The sequence below is a fragment of the Paramisgurnus dabryanus genome, chromosome 8 (genome assembly GCF_030506205.2).
Source record: "Paramisgurnus dabryanus chromosome 8, PD_genome_1.1, whole genome shotgun sequence".
Taxonomy (NCBI): domain Eukaryota; kingdom Metazoa; phylum Chordata; class Actinopteri; order Cypriniformes; family Cobitidae; genus Paramisgurnus; species Paramisgurnus dabryanus.
The window spans coordinates 752416-772560 of NC_133344.1; the positions used below are offsets into that span (position 1 = coordinate 752416).

Here is a 20145-nt window from a genome sequence, read left to right on the forward strand (position 1 = left end):
TGTGGAGAAAGACTTGTTAATCAACTTATTGATTATATATGGAAAATTTCACATCCATAAACAAAAATGGGCAAATAATAAACCCAATAGCATTTTATTTAGAACGGAATTAAGAAATTATTTTGAAACTGTTAAAAGTCAAAAAAAGCAAAGCAAAAATATAACATTTTTGAAACCTTTTGTTTTATTGAATTATTGTAGAATATCCCCATGTTATTGTTAATTTATTTTTTATTTTATTTGATCCATTGTTATGTTAAATGTTAAATAAGCACATTGTAATCCTCTTGTATGTATGCAATGTTCTTGTTCTTGAAATGAATAATGAAAAAAGCTAAATAGTACTAAAGCTCTACATATTTTTATATTTAACTCTTTCCCCGCCATTGACGAGATATCTCGTCAATTAAGAGAAAACGCTTCCCCGCCAATGACGAGATCCGTCTTTCCGCAATACCGCTATTATCCACCAGTTGGCGCCCTTCCGCAACTTTTTAAAACCGGAAGTATTGCCCTATGCCAAGCTGCTGCATGTCCGTGTCTGTTTTAAAGATCGCTCTGAATGGGATCTCTATGAAAAGTCCGTCAAAAAAATGAAATTGCCTCTGCTTTTTGCTCAAAATATGGTGTTTTTGCAAAAACCTACCCATATTCAAAAGCTGATTGCAAAAGAACCACTAAAGGTAAGATGAAACGTTTTTTTCTGTTTGAAAGCAGAGGGTCTGTTCTTTCATTTGGTATATTATATGTTTATATATTTAAAGAAGAACATTTTCTGGAAGGCAATAAACTTTGGTGAAAATCATGAAAAACGCTGGCGCTGGCTGGCAACTTTTTTTAAAAACGCTGGCGGTGAAAGAGTTAACCACTGGCTATGCCCATACATAACTGATCCAGATGTGTTGTTTATATCCAATGGAGTTAATAACAAATATGATGTCATTAAGCAAATGTCAGTCAGATTTGCTATTAAGCACTTATTTGTGTTCACACATGTGCTGTGCTTGAGTAAGTTTTCAGTAAATCATTTACATTTAAAACAACCAATTATATCATAACATTACAATTTCATTGCAATAATTCTATAAACAATTATTAAAAACTTTATAAGACACATCATGACATGTTTATGTCATGGAAAATAGATTAAAATACTAAAGCTACTGATAACCAAATATATATTCTCTTTATGTGTGATTATTAGTAATTATTTCTAATGTTGGCCTGTTCTTTAAGGATCCACATATTTACAGCAATCTTTTTCATACCTTTAGGATTTGAAGAATTCTAAGACAACATTTGAAGCTTTATAACTTTATTGGGTTGTTTCCCACAGGTTTAAATTGATGCATGACTAGCCATTAGTTATTTAAAAACATTTAGGTACTTTTTACAAACAAACCTTTTAAAAACATTACTGGTGTACATCTTAAGACAAAACTATGGCCCTGATATATTTAAAGATAGGCCATTGTAAGCTATTTTCAAGTAAGACAACTAAAACATAAACCTAAATTTTAGTCTGTAACTACACTTAAACCAATGGTCAGTAACATTAATCTCTAAGACTAGTCTTAAAAGTTAGTCATACATTTTTGTCTTCATGACTGAACATAACTGCTTTAAGTATCATGTGAAAAAATATTTAAATTATTTAAATTATATTTAAATCCAAATAGTAAGACTGATTAGCCCTAACTAACTACTAGTTCTTCAGACTAGTCCTTAAAACACAGTTTTAACTTAATTATTCAACCAGCCCTAGTCTTGGAAAGACATATATTGTCTGATCTTAATAAAACTATTAATATTTTGTCATAAGCTTCACATTACTAGTTAATTGGTTAGATATACTTAGTCTGGCCCATTTTGAAAATGTCACATTTCAAAATGCTTGAATTGATAACCTCAAGTCTTTTAGTTTTAATGAGGTAAATGACTGCAGATCATTGAATCTTATAATAATTTTCATGCAGATGCAAACCCATGGACAAAAGGAACATAACAGCAGTTACAAATGAAATAACGAATACAGGTTAGAAATGGTTCCCACATCACTGTGAGACATCATATCAAATCTAGGAATACAACGGCAAAAGTTTATTTTATGTTTCATATTGATATTTGCCCAGATAGTACAGCAAATTCACAAAATTGTTTTTCATATAAACATAAACATCTAGAGCAGTACTTTCAACTAAGTGAAACACAGTGGTTTCTCCAGACCCAATGCTCAGCACATTTTGTATGATTCCCTCATCTGACACAATCAGTTCAGTTCATACAAATCTCTACTGATGATTAAAGTGGATTTGTTTAAAATAGAAGACTTTTGTATATGTGCAGAGCAGTGGGCTTCCAGGAATACTTTTGAAAACCACTGATCTAGGGGACAGTTAACGTTACACCCATTGTTCTAGATGCAAATATTTCCGGAATGATGAGCCAAAAATCCTCACAGACACTTGAGAACATAAGACAAAAAAGCCCATCAGTTTAGTTGTAATCGCTGGACTCGTACATGGTTAATGCTGGCTGGCTGTTGGTCGGCATGTTTTCTAAGATATGTAATTATCCTAATAGACCCTTATAAGAATCTGAAAGCAGATGTTATGTGCAAAATAGTAGGTGAGACAAATATTTATGTGTCGTATACATATGCTATAGTCATCGTTCTTTGTTCTTAGGTTATTGCGCCACCTAGTGGACAATCTCTGCTATTTTTTGCATGTGAACTCGGTCTAGGTCTATACATATGTGTACCAAGTTTCGTGTTGATATCTCATTCCTATCATAAATGATAGCCATTTAAGTATTTGTGGCACCGCCTCTTCGTACTTTTGACCGTGGTGTTCCGACGACGAGTGCAAAGTTCAACTTTTTTTTGATAATTATTGATATTCAATGTCTAAGGAATATTCCAGCACTGGATTGGTTCAGATTGGTCAAAAAACCTAGGACTAGTTCGCAAAAGTAGGTTTAAAAGAAAATGATGAATATCTAACAAACGATTCTACTGAGACAGTTGCTTCTTGAGGGAAAGTTGTTCATTGTAAGTACCTCTATTAAATGATATGAGGATCTTGTGGATATCTAAAACACTACATAATACACAATAATTTAAACACTAAAAAAACGTGATAGCGCCCCCCGGAGGCCGAATTTTTTCTTACTCTGCACAGAACTTCATGGCCAAGAGACAAACAGGCCCACCGCGTTTCGTTTCGATCGGCCTTCGTTAACCCTGTCTAATAGCTGCTTTTTCTTGATTGGCCGATGGCGGCCATGTTTCTTGAGCCATGCAAAATTCCTTTTAGACATTAATAGTACCCTAGACCAAGAGCAACCGTGCCAAATTTCAAGTTGATCGGTCCCACACTTTTGTAGCTACAGCCCTTCAAAGGTTGAGGTGGTGTTATAACGCCAACTAGTGGTCAAGCGGCGCAATTATTTGAACGTGAGCCCAGAATAGTCCCCTGTATATATACACCAAATTTGGTGTCGATACCTCTTTCTAATCCCAAGTTATAGCCATTTAAGACCTAGAGGCTCCGCCCATAGGGGGCGTTTGGGCGTGGCTTTACGACGGTGAGTCGAAAGTTCAACTTTTTTTTGATAACTTTTGATATTCACGCTCCAAGGAATATTACAGCACTGGAATGGTTCCGATCGGTCGAAAAACCTAGGACTAGTTCGTTTTTATTTTTTTCGACAAAATCGAAAATAGCGAAAAAAAATTCTAGGCGCAAATAAAATCGGAGATATACGTTTTGTTTGTCTTGACGCAAGGATTCCAGTGATATAAGACACTTGACATTTGGACAAGATTTCTGGGAGTTATGAGCATAAACGTGATTTCCGTCGTTATAGCGCCACCTATAGGCCAATCGGGTTGATACTCTGTCAACCTCTCCCCAAATTGGGTCCTACCATTTGGCCAAGTTTCAAGTCTCTAGGCCTTACGGTTTGGTCTGCACGTTCCGTTTTACGGCAGAATAATAATAATAAAAATCTTAACAATTACAATAGGGTTTCAGCGCTTCGCGCTTGAACCCCTAAAAATATGTAATTAAGCTCACCGTTGTCTGAACTGATATTCGCTGGGTGCATTTCTTCAAATTCTTCAATCACTTCTTTTTCTGGGTCCTCGGAGTGCATTTCACTTTCACCAATCTCTCTAACTCCAGTAAAGTTATCTTCCGGGTCTTTACACATTGACGGGTCATCACTCACAGCGGGTTCATGACTGAACAGCAGCTGGCTCTGTACGTTATCTGACGTAGCCCTTTTGAATTTTTTCTCCCAAACTCCATTTTTGAAAAAGCGCTTTCTGTGGTCAAAATACTGTGTATGACACAGTTCAGTGTTGCAATGTTCACAGAAGCGGCGAGGTCGTTTCTTCAGTCTTGGGACTTCCATCTTTCAACTGACAGCACACTGTGTTGATATCACAACAGAGAGTCAGGCCACCGCGCTTGTTTATATCATATACGCATGCGCGCACGTCTCGCGAGATCTTCCTTATAACAATAACCTCGCATGTGATTGGAGGAGCCAGACGAGATTGTAACTTTATGTATAAGCATATTTTTTTAAGTAGCCCAAGCTAAAAGTAACGTTAGCAGAACCAGTGTGTGTTTTATAACTTGGAGGTGTTTTTTGTCTTGTAATTTTCAGGAGGCTGTACGGCGTCTTCATAACTCTGAGGCAAACTGCAGGCGCTATGAACCAGAGCAAGGGTAATGTAACGTTATGATTTAAAGAATGTTTTTTTCTTGTATAAGGAAATAGATACGTTGATAGATCTGAGCTTAAACCCGCACATTTTGTTTCCACAGACTAACGTCGCCTCACAACGAAGCCGTGACCTCCTATTTGCTTGGGGCTATTTCAGCAAGTCCAGATTTAACTGCTGAGAGTGACGACATTGTTTGTAAGTATAACTTCTCTGTAAAACTAATGTTTTTCCTCATTTCTTGTTTAATTGTACCGTGACTGTTTTTATTAATACCAGTCTCATTTAATTGTTTTCCAGCTGCCTGTAAGACGTATTATGAGTCGGTACGCCGGAGCTTCAGATACAAACAACCTGAACTCGCATCCCGGTCGGAAAATGCGAAAAGTTTAGCTCGGAGTCGATCCAGAAGAAAAAGGGTAAGATTTATTATATAAGATCAGTTTTTTTGTCAATGTGAGTATTTTTCAGGTCACTTATTGTCTTTATTGATTGTATTACAGTTGCTGGAAGCGAGACGAAGTGTTCTGGCTGAGGATGAGATGGAAATTTGGAGGTGCGCCACCATAGATCTCATGTCTGATGAGGAAGACGGCATTGTTGACGGGGTGTCTGGGTGGATTGTGCGGCCACTGCCCTCTCGCAGCCTTGAACTCTCCGAGCTCTGTGCAACGCTGCAATCCAGATTAGAGGCGACACCAAAATACAGGGAAACTCACCATATACGCCTGCAAAACTGACACTTTTCCCCAACGTTTTAGAGTTGTTTTTTTTCTCGGGCAACTCGCCATATGCGCCTGCAAAAGTGACTCTTTTTTTCAACGTTTTTGAGGATTTTTTTTTTCCCAACACTTGATCACTTTAAAAAAGTTTTTTAGGGATCTTTCCCGAATGTCTCGCACTTTTTGACGTGTTTGGAGAACATGAGAGACATTATGCTGCTTTGTACATAGTTGTGTGTTTACAATTAAAGCTCTTTCTTTGACTTAATAGATGTGTGTTTATAAATAAAGCTCTTTCTTTGAATAAACAGCTGTGTGTTTATAAATAAACCTCTTTGTTTTCTCTTATATTCCTTGATGGTGTGAATAGTGTAGTACATAGCACAATGACATTAATATATAATAAATTATTATAACATAAATTATATATTTATTATTGTTATTGGGGGTTACATTTATAATGAGCCAGGGTGCCCAATAACCCCCCTCTTTAGAGTAACGGCCCGACTTGAATTTACTCACTCGGTATTGGCTGAAGCCACTACTTTTAAACAAGAAAAATCCCTTGTGATTGGTTTGAAGTGATCTGCCAACCATTCACAAGGGATTTTACTTGTTTAAAAGTTGTGACTTCAGCCAATACTGAGTGATTACATTCAATTGGGCCGTTACTCTAGTTTCGCTGCTATTCACATGCTAATTAGACCAGAGACGCTCTACCTTGCCGGCAGAGATTTCGCTGCTATTCATATGCTAATTAGAGGCATCGCACCCGCGCGGGGCTCTCCAACTACGTCATGGTTCGTTTATGACAATTTGTGACACAGACAAACGCGACGCTCGCTGCCTGTAGATTGAGGAAAGCTGCCGAAAATTCGGGAGATTTTCGGGAGCCTACAGGCGCTTACGGGGACGAAAATCCCACTTTTCATGCAGTGTGAACCAACATTGTAGCCATTTAACCCCCGGTTTCAAAACAAAGCAATTGATCTACAGGTCTGAAAACACCCTAAGATTAACTTTTATGATCCACTTTCAATGTTGACTAGTGTCTATAAATCCATTACAGATGTTATGATCTCTATATAGTCTCACTATAATCTATATGTGATTTCTGTCTGAACATCACATCACAATCTTACCACAGTATCTCCAGTTTACAGTCAGGATTCTTCAGTACATCAGAGATCAGCTTCACTCCTGAATCTGTGAGTTTATTATAAGACAGATCCAGATCTCTCAGGTGTGATGGGTTTGATCTCAGAGCTGAAGTCAGAGCAACACAACCTTCATCTGTGATACCACAACTCCACAACCTGTAGAGAACAGAGACTTTATGTGAATTATGCAAAACTGCAAAGTTTGTCCACAAATCTCTAACCTCCATCTCTTCATGTAATGTTCCTCTTTCAATCCCTCAGTAACTGAGACACTGTGTGTTTAAATGTCAAATAAATCCATCACACAGCTGACTATTAGTGTTAGATGTCCTAAACCACATGAACATTTCTTCATAAATCTGTATTGAGTTCATGACTCACACTGAATACATTAGTGATGGAAATTTTCGTTCATTTAGGTGACTCGTTCATTTTCAGTTCGTTCACCAAAATGATTCGTTCAGACTCGTTCACTGATTCGTTCAGTGACCATTTCTTAATTTTACAAAAATACGCCAATAGGTGGCGAAGATGTGTGTCATTATGTGTTATAAGACAATGAATGACTTTTTGCAAAAACTCATTAGTTTTTAATAAAGCTCAAATTGTGAAATACTAAGCATAATTTTATCAAGTTACCGAATATATTAAGACACACGTACATTCATAGTACATCTAATCTGGATTTGTTGTAAATAAAGACTCCCGTGCATGCCTCCTCTGGTTCAGTCAGTCATCAGATCCTCGTTCACGAATCATATAATTTCGGTCATGTCGTTCAAGACTTCGTTCAGACGCAGATGACTGATTTAAGTTCGGTGAAAGGGTGGATTAAACTATATAGACATATAAAACTATATTAAACAGAAATACCAATTTTTTCAACAGTAATTACCTTGCTTATCATTTGTATTAAGGTAAATAGTCCGCCTAAACATGGTTACTATAACTTTATTAAAATAAAACCACATGATTCTTTCACAAGATTGTTTACGTTGCACTCGCTATCTATACGATCTCTCTCATTCATTAGGTTGTAACCTGTACCAGTCATTCAGTTTGTTTAAGAATGCGATCTCTCTATCTCTCTCTCGTTCGTTCAGACTCAAAACAGCGGCTCGGTCAGTGAAGGGCGTATTCATTCAGTACGTTGAGCCAATCATATGCTCGGCCACAGCTTATACTCGATTGCCATTGGCTCGTAGTTTTGTCACTCTTTGAAGGCGGAAAGAAAGCCGCGCATCATTTGTCCGTGCTCCTCAAGAAGGGAGGGAAATTTCAGTGAACGAGAAATATGAGTCAATGGATGGCGTGAACGAGAACGATTCGTTCACATAAAAGATTCGTTCAAAAAGAACGATTCGTTCACGAACGTAACATCACTAGAATACATGATCTTATTTCCTTAAGTGTTTGTGTTCATAATGGACAAGATGTTGTTTGACTCTCAGCTAACAGAGAAAAGTTCTAAGAACGTTCCCTGAAAGTTCCCAAAAACGTTCTGCCAACATAAAAAGTTTTCAGTTTTCTTGATGTTATAAGAATGTTTTTGGGTTGTCTGAATGTTAGATGAATGTTAGATTCTACCATTTTCAAACGTTATGTCAATGTCATGTTTTAATGTTCACACAATGTTTAAAACAACAAATGTTTTATAGACTTATTTGCTTGTTATGTAAATGATAGAGTAGGACTGGACAATAATTCAATATCAATATATCTCGCAGTATAATATTTTTCAATAACAGTGATATGGTTTCTAAACACATTTCCGATAATTCGATACATTACGGCGTCCTGTGGCCGTTCACATGTCACATGTAAAACGCATGTTAAACACGGGTCAAGGCGCTACTTCCCTCTTAAACGTGTGGTGTCTTGAAGTTAAAGGACAAGTTTGGTATTTTACACTTAAAGCCCTGTTTTCAGATTGTTTATGATGAAATAGAACGGCTTTGACTGAAATTTGGACATATGATGCTGGCCCGAAAACTTTCGGGTGTTTATTGTATCACCCTCCACCTCTACAATGGCTGTATAAGTGCACTGGAACAATCCTTCCTAAAATGCATTAAACTTTCGTTTACAAAGACGTGAAACTCAGCGAGTGGTCGGGGGTGTTCACTGATATGCTCACACAAAAATCGCTGCAAAAGATGCTTTCCAACAGGTTGTTTACCGTTCGTTGTAAACTTGTGGACCTATTTTTCCAAACGCCTCACACCCGTATATTCTTCCGCTGAGAGCTTGAATAATAGACACTCCAGCCCAGGTGGTGGCGATAATCCACCTTTGCCAATTGCAAGAATAGAAACGTTTCCGGCGGCGGAGTAATACCGTACCTCACAGCACATCTAATACAAGTCAATGGAGTTGGACAAAGACTACGATAAAACCTGTTGGAAAGCATCTTTTGCAGCGATTTTTGTGTGAGCATATCAGTGAACACCCCTGACCACTCGGTGAGTTTCACGTCTTTGTAAACGAAAGTTTAATGCATTTTAGGAAGGATTGTTCCTGTGCACTTATAAAGCCATTATAGAGGTCGGAGGTGAAACACAAACACCCGAAAATTCTCGGGCCAGCATCATATGTCCAAATTTCAGTCAAAACCGTTCTATTTCATCATAAACAACCTGAAAACAGGGCTTTAAGTGTAAAATACTGAACTTGTCCTTCAAGCAACCATGAGCCGCAATCTCCGGGACGACAAGCAAATGGAATGCGGATTTAAATTCGCTCATCTGTACCTCGTGTCAAATCATATCATTGACACCACCATGCGATCAATTAATCTATTCGGGACTTTGGAGTGTTTGCTCAGAGAAGAGCTGTCAGTCACTCAGAAGTATGAGAAGGAGGTGTGGGGTTAGTTTGCATCAAGTCACAGCTTCCAATGACGACATCATATAGAGAGAGAGAACAGGAGATGTAATGCACACAAACTAAATTACTGGTGAGAAAAAATAGGCTTAAGCCATAAGGTGCCAAGGTGAGAAAATAATAAAGATGAGGAGAAAAGATACAAGTATGTATGCTGCTGTGTCACCTGGTTATGAGTTATATGTATAATATAATTAAATGTCTAGTATCAAATCACTGATTCTTGAAACTTTGGCAAAAACATGTCCCACTAAGAAAAGTGCTAATTCTGTTGGAAATTAATAACATTTTCATGAAGAAAAAGAATCAATGTTATAATCAGGGGGTCCTTTGCAAATATGTAAGGTTCTTTTATAGGTTTATTTTTATTTTTTATTAATTTAATGATTATATGCTGGACCATTGCCTATAAAATCAGCTGTCTACGGTTAAGAGATAATCATTTCAACTTGATTAAAAAAGACAAAAGTAATAATTGAATTGAATAATATATTTACCACATGAAAGAGTACATTGTAATATGTATTAAAAACTACAAACAGTGAGTTTTGAACAATATTTACTATTATTTTGTGATTGCTCAAAATGTGTCCCACATATTCGTCACTCATCACTGTCAGATATTTATAAAAAACAATAAAATCAGACAACTACAGGGTCAACTGCATTCCTGAGGACCCCATTTTCAAACCTTCAGCTCTACTGCATGCTTCAAGATCACTCAAGCTCCTGTATGTTTGCCATTTTCTCTTAAACTTGTTCATATATTTGGACACTGCTACTGTGACAACTATAACATGTCAACACCGTCATCTTTGTATAAAAAATATTAGATTAGATCATGAAATAAATGTATAATTTTTCACTATCTAGCTTGCTAAGCAATTACAAGTAGATCAGTCATTTTTATTTTTTTACAGTATGTAACATTAAATACTATAATTATTTTAGGGTCACGTTGACTTATATTTTCTCCACATATTACTATAATAGCAAATTGAACAAAACTATAGACTAACACAGATGGAACTATGAAAGTCAATACTATGACTGAATAAATCCATAATATATCAAAACAGAAACACAACCCGGTGGCAAAAAAATACTTAATAGTTTATAAATGTAAAATTAATAATTGTGCTTTTTAATGTTAAAATAGCTCTTCGTCCCTCCTATAAGATGTCGATCTGAGAAATGGTCTGAATCCCCTGCATTACAGCATTTATTACTGACTGACTTTCAGGGTGTACTTATAATATTATTAAGCTGAGCCTGAAAGTCTGGTTTACTGGACAGTGATGTCACTTTTTTGTATGAAGGATAAACACGAATAAAGGTGAACATTAATATATTTATCCCTTTTTTATTTTAAATATGATATAGTTTTATAGGAGAAGGTTTAATTGGCCATTTTTTTTCAGAGGTTTGTTTTTGGTTCAGACATCCATTGCAGGCATTCTTGACATTTTTCCTGAGGCTTTTTTAATATGCATACCGTTATTGGATTTATACTTTATTGGCCGAAATGAAGAAGTATATCGTGATAAAAATTTTGGCCATATCGTCCAGCCACAGGCACGTGCACACATAGACATCAAAGGGGGCTTGAGCACCTGCCCTTTTTATTCCTGGAGAGAAAGTGCCCTTTTTTTCTGGGGTGCTTTTAAAAATAAAATAATAATATGATGTTTATTCATATAACAACTGATGTCTGTCTGTTTCCTGTGTTTTTTACTTGTTGCTTATTTAATTTAACATGAATTTATTCAGAAATCATTTAAATGAGATTTAAACTCTTATATAAAGAAAAATAGCGCTATTTGTGGCACACAAACGGTTAACAGATGAGTCCCGCCTCCAAAATTCACATCGCTAATATGATTGGCTTTACCTTTCTTTAGTCCCGCCTCTCTAACTTATTTCGCTTTATGATTGGTTTGTCTACACTCGTGCTGCATCATTCGCGCTTCAAGCGCCAAAGCTCAGCCTGAACGAGACGCGATCATGTGCATGATTATGCAGGCAGGCTACCGGTAAGTGTGTGAGGAAGAAAGCATTCTTATATTAACAGTTTTATGCACAAAATATGGGACACATTGTTACACATAACGATTCAGGGACATTGTTTTCCATGGCAATCCCATATTAACCTGAAGAGTTGCAAACTTGTAACAATATAGTGTATGTAGTTTAAACAGACTGCTCAGAAAATAATAAAGCACAAACAATAAAATAATTGCTAACTGCAGTAGTAAGCTTTTTTGTTTGCGTTTTTTGTAATGGCTGTTAAATAAGTATAATGTGTTATACTGGAGTGCTGGAGTAGATTGGGAAGAAATCTGATGGTTCAGTATTTTACTTGCCCAGTCTGAATTTTCACTGACATCACAAAAAAGTAAAATATAAAATACAAAAAAAAAATAGGCCTAATCTATATTTGTTGTTTCTGACATGTGTAACCCTAATAAATATGAAACCTAAGATTAAAGGTGCCATAGGATGTGTTGTCATAATATGTTAAATTGTTCTTTGACAATTACATAGAAGGTATGTTGCTTTATTAAGTGCAAAAATTATCCAGAAACGTTTTTACATGTCCATTTACAACCCTAGAATTTGACATTTTAATTAAATGGTCTATTTTTGCCACATGAATAATAATGTTGAGCTCTGCTCTGAGGCTCATGCCAGAAGCTCACATTAGTAAACAGACCTTATATTTTGAGCCCTTATCAGACAAAAATACATTTTGAGTAACAACTAACAACTAATCAGCTAAACGCTAGCATATGATATAGCATTTATTGGCATGTAGCGCTAACTCAGTCACAACTTTGTTTTTAGCATTTTAACAAATTTGTAATTAATGTTATTGTAATGTAATTTAATGTTTTCAAAACATGCACATTGTCTAATGGCTTCCTTTGCTGCTCTATAAACCTAGACTACAAAGGAGACCATGGTGTCTGTGTGAACTGATTATTTTGTAGACATCTTTTGAAAATTAAACAATTGCATGAGTTTGAGGAAGATAAAATTAATTAACTTTTTTAATATTTTTTTTTATAAAAGGAAGTCAGAATTGCGTTAATATATATACTTTTTGTTTAAAAAAAAAAGAAGAGAAGTGCCCTTTATTTCACTTAAGCCCCTGCCCCTCAAAATGTCTGTGCACGTCCCTGTCCAGCCATATGATAGAGAAACATTGCATTTTATTATTTTAAAATGTAAAGGGGTGGTTTCCCAGACAGGGATTAGACTAGTCCTAGACTAAAGTAAATGTAATAGCTGTCCAAACTGAAAACAACTTGCACTGACATATTTTAAAATACATCAATGCCCTTTGTTTTGCCTTAAAATGCACACAAGTAATGTTTTTAGTAAGGTGTGTTTGTTAAAACAATTTATATTTCATAATTAAACTAAGGCCTAGTCCTGGCTTAAACTAATCCCTGTCTGGGAAACCACCCCATAAAACATTATTTCTGAATGTTCTGTAAAAATATTGCTGTAGAAAACACAATTCACTTATTAGGTTTAGATGTTGATGATTTGTTTCATTTAAAGTCACCATGGTGGTGATTAGTGTTTGTTTTAGTTGGACTCTTGACCCTTGACTTTTTGTTTGCTAGTTCTTCCCTGGTTGTGTTAACTTTGTGTATATAAAACACATTTGTTATGGTAATGTAAAGTTAGTGTAATTCTGTAGCAGTTGGTAGATAAGTTGTTGTTTTAAACATTGTGTGAAAATTAAAACACGAAATTGTCATAACGTTTAAAATGGTAGAATGTAACATTCATCTAACGTCAGTGTCGGCGCCAGAGAATACAGAATGTATAACTCCTGTTTTACTTGGGGGGCACCTGGTTCATCTTATTATTTTATTATTATTATTACTACATGGCACTGTAAAATGCTTGGTACTGATTGGCCAGTCGCAACATTCAAAGGTATTTTATTCCTTGAACAACCGCCTGAAACACAGCCTCACACGGTTACTGCGAGCGAGTCACGTTAACAGGGACAGTTTAATACCTACTAATTAATACAGAATAAATATTCATAATTAATAACGTATATGAGATTGTATTTACAATGATTAAACCAAATGTTCGTCTTTTGACTTTTAACTTGTTTTAACGCGTCTGGAAATGTTTTCCCAGAAGGTTTGTATTTCTTAAAAATAAGCTAATAAAAGACATCAAATCAAAATGTTATGTCTATATATTTACTCATATAGCAACTAGCCGTGAAATTAGCGGGATTGTTACAGCCAGCCAAGTTGTTGTCGCAAATAAATCCCTCACTATAGTAAAAACATAATTTATAATGACAATAAAGTGCAAGACTGGATATCTCATGCAAATCATAAAGACCAGTACATAACCAAATAACAGCAAAAGAAAACAATGTCACTGACATATCTAACACCAGAATGAACTATGCGTTTTACCTTCAGAAGAGCAGGCGACGAGAGGACTTTTTACAACTTTTTAAGAAGGTCCTTTTATTTGTCGCGAAATGTCTTTGTCTTGCTCAATTGCCAAGACTTACAAGTATTCATTATTTAGACAGAAAATTAGTTCTCACGCATGGCGATTGAGCCCCTGAACGTGACAGTAACTTTCAGTGCAGACAAAACACTGGGGATAGCTTTAAGAATTTGTGTTGTTCAAATGTAGTGGCTGCGTGTATGTAACTGGCTGACTATGTTAGCATTGCATTGTGGGTTAGTATTTTAATTATTATTTTTTATTAATTATACTCCGAATTTTAATCAGTATTCATTGTATAACCAAATTTATTTGCAGCACATTTTTTTTAATTATTAAGTTCATTGTTATTTTAAGAAGTAAGGGGGCACAGTGACTCAAGTGGCCGGGCCATGCCCCCTAGGGCCCGCTCGTGGCGCCGACACTGTCTAACGTTCAGACAACACAGAAACGTTCTTATAACGTCAAGAAAACTGAACACTTTTTATATTGGCAGAACATTGGGAACTTTTTGAGATTGACTGCTGATGTATGTATAACATTAAGAAAATGACTTTTGATAGAAAAGGTTCTTCCAAAGTAAGAGTTCAAAATAAAATCATAAAATAATTAAATTAATTGTATTAAAGCAACACAATTGCACTGTTGCGCTTTTCAACCTCATGGGGGAGGAGTAAGCCAATCTAACATGGAAAACGTCTCGGTTACAGATGTAACCCTCGTTCCCTGAAGGAGGGAACGGAGACGTCACGTCGTGACCGACGAATTGGGAACTCGCTTAGAGAGACCAATCTGCTTCGAATACTACTAAAACGCCAATGAACTTGGCATTGAGATATTTGCATAATGCTGGCGCCGCCCCGCCAGGTGCGTATATAAGCAGCAGGTGCAAATAGGGAAATTAGCTTCTTTTTCGCTGAGAAAGCCGGAAAGTGTGACCGGCCGTAACAGCAGGTGGCAGCACCTGTGGCGACGGGACGTGACGTCTCCGTTCCCTCCTTCAGGGAACGAGGGTTACATCCGTAACCGAGACGTTCCCTTTCAGACGGTCACTACGACGTCACGTCGTGACCGACGAATTGGGAATCCCTTCCAAAACGCCACTAGGGGCTGACCTCTTCCAGTGTCTGCATAAAGCCCTCCGGTTCCACTTAAGGAGGAGGAGATAGGTTTTAAGGCAGAAGGCCGGGCACTAGATGTTCCTTTAACCCCACAGAAGTGCCAGCGACTGGGAAGCGCCCTACCTGAGCGGGATAGGAACGCTGCGGAAGCCACCGCCCCTCTTAAGGGCTAATGGTGGGCGAAAGTCAACCGTAGTTGAGGAATAAAGACAGCCGTGGCTGTGTAAGCAAAGCAGTGCTCTGCTGAGGGAAACGTGGGCTAGTAGGATTAACCCCACGGAAAATACTCACAAAGGAACCCGGTGGGACACAATGTGGAGCCCGAGCCAGACACGTAGGTTCGCGAGGATACAGCTAGTGAAAGGCTGACAGCCAATGCTCCGCAACAAAGGCTGCCAGGCAGCGGAGGAAGAACAATTCAAACCATTACGCATTTTTGTTCTGAAGGCCTTCCATACTGACACAGTTATGAAGCATCAGTTGGAGGCTGCAAGCCGACCTGCGAGTCTGCTCTCCGTGCCCTCCCTGGTGAGGAAAGAACACGAGAGGAAACAGGCTCGATACGAACACTGTAAAATCTAATGAACGTATTAGGTGTCGCCCAACCAGCAGCTCTGCAGATGTCTGTTAGCGAGGAACCACGAGCTAAAGCCCAAGATGAGGCAACGCTCCGTGTGGAGTGCGCTCTCAAATTAAAGGGGCAAGGAATACCCTGAAGATTATAAGCCAGGGCGATAGTATCAACTATCCAAAGAGACATCCTCTGCTAGTGACAGCTTTCCCTTTCTGCTGGCCACCATAACAAACAAAGAGCTGGTCTGAGGTCCTGAGGCTTTGCGTGCGAACCACGTAGAGTCACAGTGCGCGTACGGGGCACAACAAAGCCATGGTTGGGTCTGCGTCCTCCGGGGGCAGCGCTTGCAAGCTCACCACCTTATCTCTGAAGGGAGTGGTGGGAACTTTGGGCACGTAGCCTGGTCTGGGTCTCAGTGAGACAGCAGGACCAAACTAAAAGCACGAATCGTCAACAAAGAATGCATGTAAATCCCCTACTCTCTTCATGGAGGCCAATGCTATCAGGGTCAGAGTTTTCATTGATAAAAACATCAGACTCGTAGACTGCAAAGGCTCAAAAGGGAGACCTGAAGGCTTCAGCACCATGGACAGGTCTCAGGAAAAGAGGGAGGGCGCGAGGGGTTTAGCCTGCGAGCGCCTCTTAAAATTTAATAATTAAATCATGCTGGCCAACTGATCTGCCGTTGAAAAGTGAGTGATGAGCAGAAATAGCGGCGATATCAACTTAAATGGCGGAGGGACAGCCTACCATCTAACCTATGTTAAAGATATAAAAGCACTATGTTAATGGGCATTCTCTGGGGTCCTCGCGTTGCGAAGAGCACCGGGTGACGAAAAAGGTTTCATTAAGCGCGTAAGCCCGTCTTGTGGACGGTGCTCGAACCGCGTCGATGGTGTTAGATACCGCTTGCGATAAATCACCTAAACCTTGCGCGCGCTCAACGACCATACATGGAGATTGCACAGGTCGGGCGCGAGTGCCAATGTGCCGCTTCCTTGAGAAAGAAAGTCCTTCCTCAGGGGAATCCGCCAGGGAGGGCTGTCGCGAGGAGCATTAACTATGAAAACCAATACTTGGTCGTCCAGTACGGACGATTAATAAAAGGCTCTCCTCGTCCTGCCTGACTTTGCACAGTGTCTGCGCAATAAAGCTCACTGGAAGGAATGCGTATTTACGCACCCCACGCGGCCAGCTGGGTGCCAACGCATCCACGCCGAGGCTGCCCTCGGTTAGTGAATAAAATAGGCGACAGTGGGTATCGTCCGGCGACGCAAACAGATCTATCTACGCACAACCGAACTTCTTCCAAATTAGCTGGACCGTCTGGAGGTGGAGTCGCCATTCGCCGGGGGCGCAGCTCGGGAAGCGCGTCTGCCGCTGTATTGAGCGAACCCGGGATGTAAATGGCACGAAGGGACCTCAGATGCTTCTGACTCCAAAGGAGGAGATGACGAGCGAGATGCGACAGGTGACGAGAGCGCAAAACCGCCTTAACGGTAAATAACGCAACAGTCGCAATGTTATCGGTGTCGACTAATACATCCTTCCCTCGCATCTCCATAGCGGAGCGTACAAGTCCCAGATATACAGCGCACCGCTCGCGGCAGTTGGGGTGCTATGCACACCCTAGAGACTGCAAGCCCGTCATACGTGGCTGATCATCCCGTGCTTAGGGCATCGCATGCTACAGAATGCCAGGAGACCCCTTAGAGGCATATCAGAAATGCTGGGTCTACTACGGGGAAAATTTAAATGACACGCAGGTGTAGTGTTTACACGGTGTATGCCGGTGCGCCACGCTCTCCTCGAGACTCGATCGTAAAGCCAACGCTGAAGCGGTCTCACATGACGCAGCTCGAGCAGTGTCACAGCCGCAGCATGCTGTCATATGTCCAGGAGCTTCTGAAATTGTTTCAGAGGGACCGCGTACTTCCCTCGAATTAAACCGAGGCAAGTCAGAACTGACTGGTTGCGCGCTCTTGTTAAACACGCCAATTAGTCGATCGAGTCTTATTTCCATACTGAGAAAAAGGATCCTCTGCACGGGGCAAAGTTGCTCTTTCCCAGTCGACCTGAAGACTTAAACGAGCGAGATGCCGAAGCATTAACTCTCTGTGTTTGCGCACGTCTGCCAAGAACGGGCTATTATAAGTCGACGTAGAAAAAAGCAGAATGCGAACAACGCTCTCTCTCTCTGATATTTTAATACCGTGACTAACACCTGGAGACACGGAGAGAGAGAGACAGCTCGAATGGTGTACTTAGTATTAATATGCCCACCCCACGACGCAGAGCGAAAAAACGGTCTAAAGCGAGGGGAGATGGACACATAAAGTACACGTCTTACAGGTCTAAGGCTGCAAACCGATCTGAATATTGAAATACGAGCCTCGGCGTTATCATCCAAAAAGAACACCTTCGTAGAGCCGGTGCGTAAATCAAATCGATCGTAACCCGCCGCGTATTTTGGGTACTATGAGATAAGGCTGGAAAAACCCTATCATCATCATCTCGGTAAGAGGGACCGGCTCGAACATCCTTCGCCAACAGGATATCGACTTTTGCACGCAGTACATGTGCATCGGACGCTTTCACTACAGTGAAACGAAAGCCCGAGTTTTGGGGTGTGCCGGATTCGTAACCGAGGCGGATCGTGCGTAAAACCCAACGAAACGGGCTGGGAACTGAAGCCAAGCACCCAGGCACTGTACGAGGAGAAATAACGACACTACCGAAGTACCCGCGGTGGGGCAGCGAAGCGAGACAGGTGGGACTGCCGGTGCGTCTGCTGTGACAGCATAAACATCTACAGTATGTGTGTGTGTGACACTGACCTGAGCCCGCTGAGGGTGACGGTCGTCTGGTCTCCTCTGCGGAGAGCGCAGACTCCGATAAGGGTGCTGGTGGTCCGGTCTCCTCAGCGGAGAGCTCGGACTCCTCAGGTCACCCGCTGGCGATAGAGGAGAGGTAGGGGAGCTGGTGTGTACCCGCTCACGGCTCTCTCGATCCTCCGGAGACCTAGAGAGGAAAGAGGAATGCACTCTTATGTGTGGTTAAGTGGGTATCGGCCGAACAGCCGGTGGAACATATGCAAACCAAGGATTTTCCACCCGACCCTCTATCGGGGGAAGGAGCTCCATCTCCTGAAGAGTGATCCTCTGCCAATCCGGGTCGCCCTTCACTGGCCACTTAAACTCCCGAATTTCACGGGAAGCGGCTAAGCGGGCGGGGCGAGCTGCTGACGACCGGTTCCCCTGCGCTGCCGAGATGGGGTCCAAGGAGGGGAACGGAGGTGGTCGCCGCAGGACGCCGACGGCGAGAGGCAGACTGAGGAGCCGGCGTGGTGGACCAAGGGCAGCTCTCTTCCGCCGGGGCATGACCTAGGAGATCGCCTCAGTCTGCGCAGCGGAGCTGTACGACTCCCCTGGCTCGCCGAAGAGGCCGGTCTGTGAGACAGGAGCATTCAAGTTGTTCTCGTCTGCGTCCGTCATGTCAGCCAGACACAGCCAAAGGTGGCGATCTTGAACCACTGTGGTGGACATCGCACGACTGAAGGTCGCGGCCTCCCTGGTAAATCCTTGGTGAGCCTGCAGCAACGTTATTACGTGCAGGGCTGAAGCCGCCTCTCCGGCATGCCTGATGGGCAGCGTCCGTAACCGGACGACTGTCTACAAACACGGGAGGGAAGGGTTGGGTGGTCCCTCCAGGAACGCATCCCGCTCCACTGAAGGGGTCCCCGCCCTTAGCGGCTCCATTGGTGAGGGAGGTGAGGGGTGAAAGCTGAACGGCCGGACGGCCGCAAATCACGTCAGCTCTTCGTGCCGTCGGGGAAGAAAGGCACAGGAGGAGAGGACCGAGAGGCCCGAGCAGCTCCGAAGTACCAATCATGTGGGCGGGACGGTTCGGGCGGAGAGGGGTTAACCTTTCCAACTCTACCGTCCCCGCCGCTCGCGGGCACGGCCGCCATCTCCGGAACGACTCTGCCTCGGAGGAAAAAAAGGACACCCCTCTGATGCTGCAGAAGTGACGGGACCAGAAGGAGGTCCAATGGATTCGGCAGACATCGTAGAACACGACTCTGCAGTCTCCACCGGAGCCTCAACCGGCTGAGGATGAGAAGGCCGGTAGGTGGAGGACGCATCCTCCGTCCTACTCAGTGTAGTGACGCGAAGGGCGCCCTGCGAGCGCTTGACAGCCGCACCATGGCGGCGTCAGCACTGCAAAGGCGTGGACAGCGTTCCCGTAGAAACGACAGTCGTCTCCGCAATCCAAGAGGGTTATGCTCTCACAGAGAGAACAGAAACTCTCCACGAACGCAGCCCCGGAGTGCTCGATGCCTGAGCACGAAGACAGCGCTCGTGACCGTCACTGGAACCCTTATACTTCTCGCATCCAAGATCGCACGGGCGAAAATCTATCCTGAAAAGGACGCTGATCTCCGCATATACGAGAG

General features: G+C 41.1%; 2 protein-coding genes across 4 annotated transcripts in view; one reads left to right on the top strand and one right to left on the bottom strand.

The window, feature by feature from the left end:
• Positions 1-20145, bottom strand: part of LOC135770627 (NACHT, LRR and PYD domains-containing protein 3-like) — a 287002-nt gene that overhangs the window by 194361 nt on the left and 72496 nt on the right. For 2 of the 3 annotated variants that reach the window (XM_073815499.1, XM_073815500.1), the window contains one exon: positions 6600-6773. The exons of the other annotated variant lie outside the window; for it this stretch is intronic. In XM_073815499.1, coding sequence (XP_073671600.1) covers positions 6600-6773 — 174 coding nt within the window. The remainder of the gene's footprint in view (positions 1-6599; positions 6774-20145) is intronic. 3 annotated transcript variants of the gene reach the window in all.
• LOC141282464 (uncharacterized protein C14orf93-like) lies at positions 4243-5969 on the top strand. Its single transcript, XM_073815447.1, has 5 exons — positions 4243-4265; positions 4653-4739; positions 4839-4933; positions 5036-5154; positions 5239-5969. Exons 1-5 carry the CDS (start codon positions 4243-4245, stop codon positions 5473-5475), a joined length of 561 nt encoding a protein of 186 aa, XP_073671548.1. The 3' UTR covers positions 5476-5969.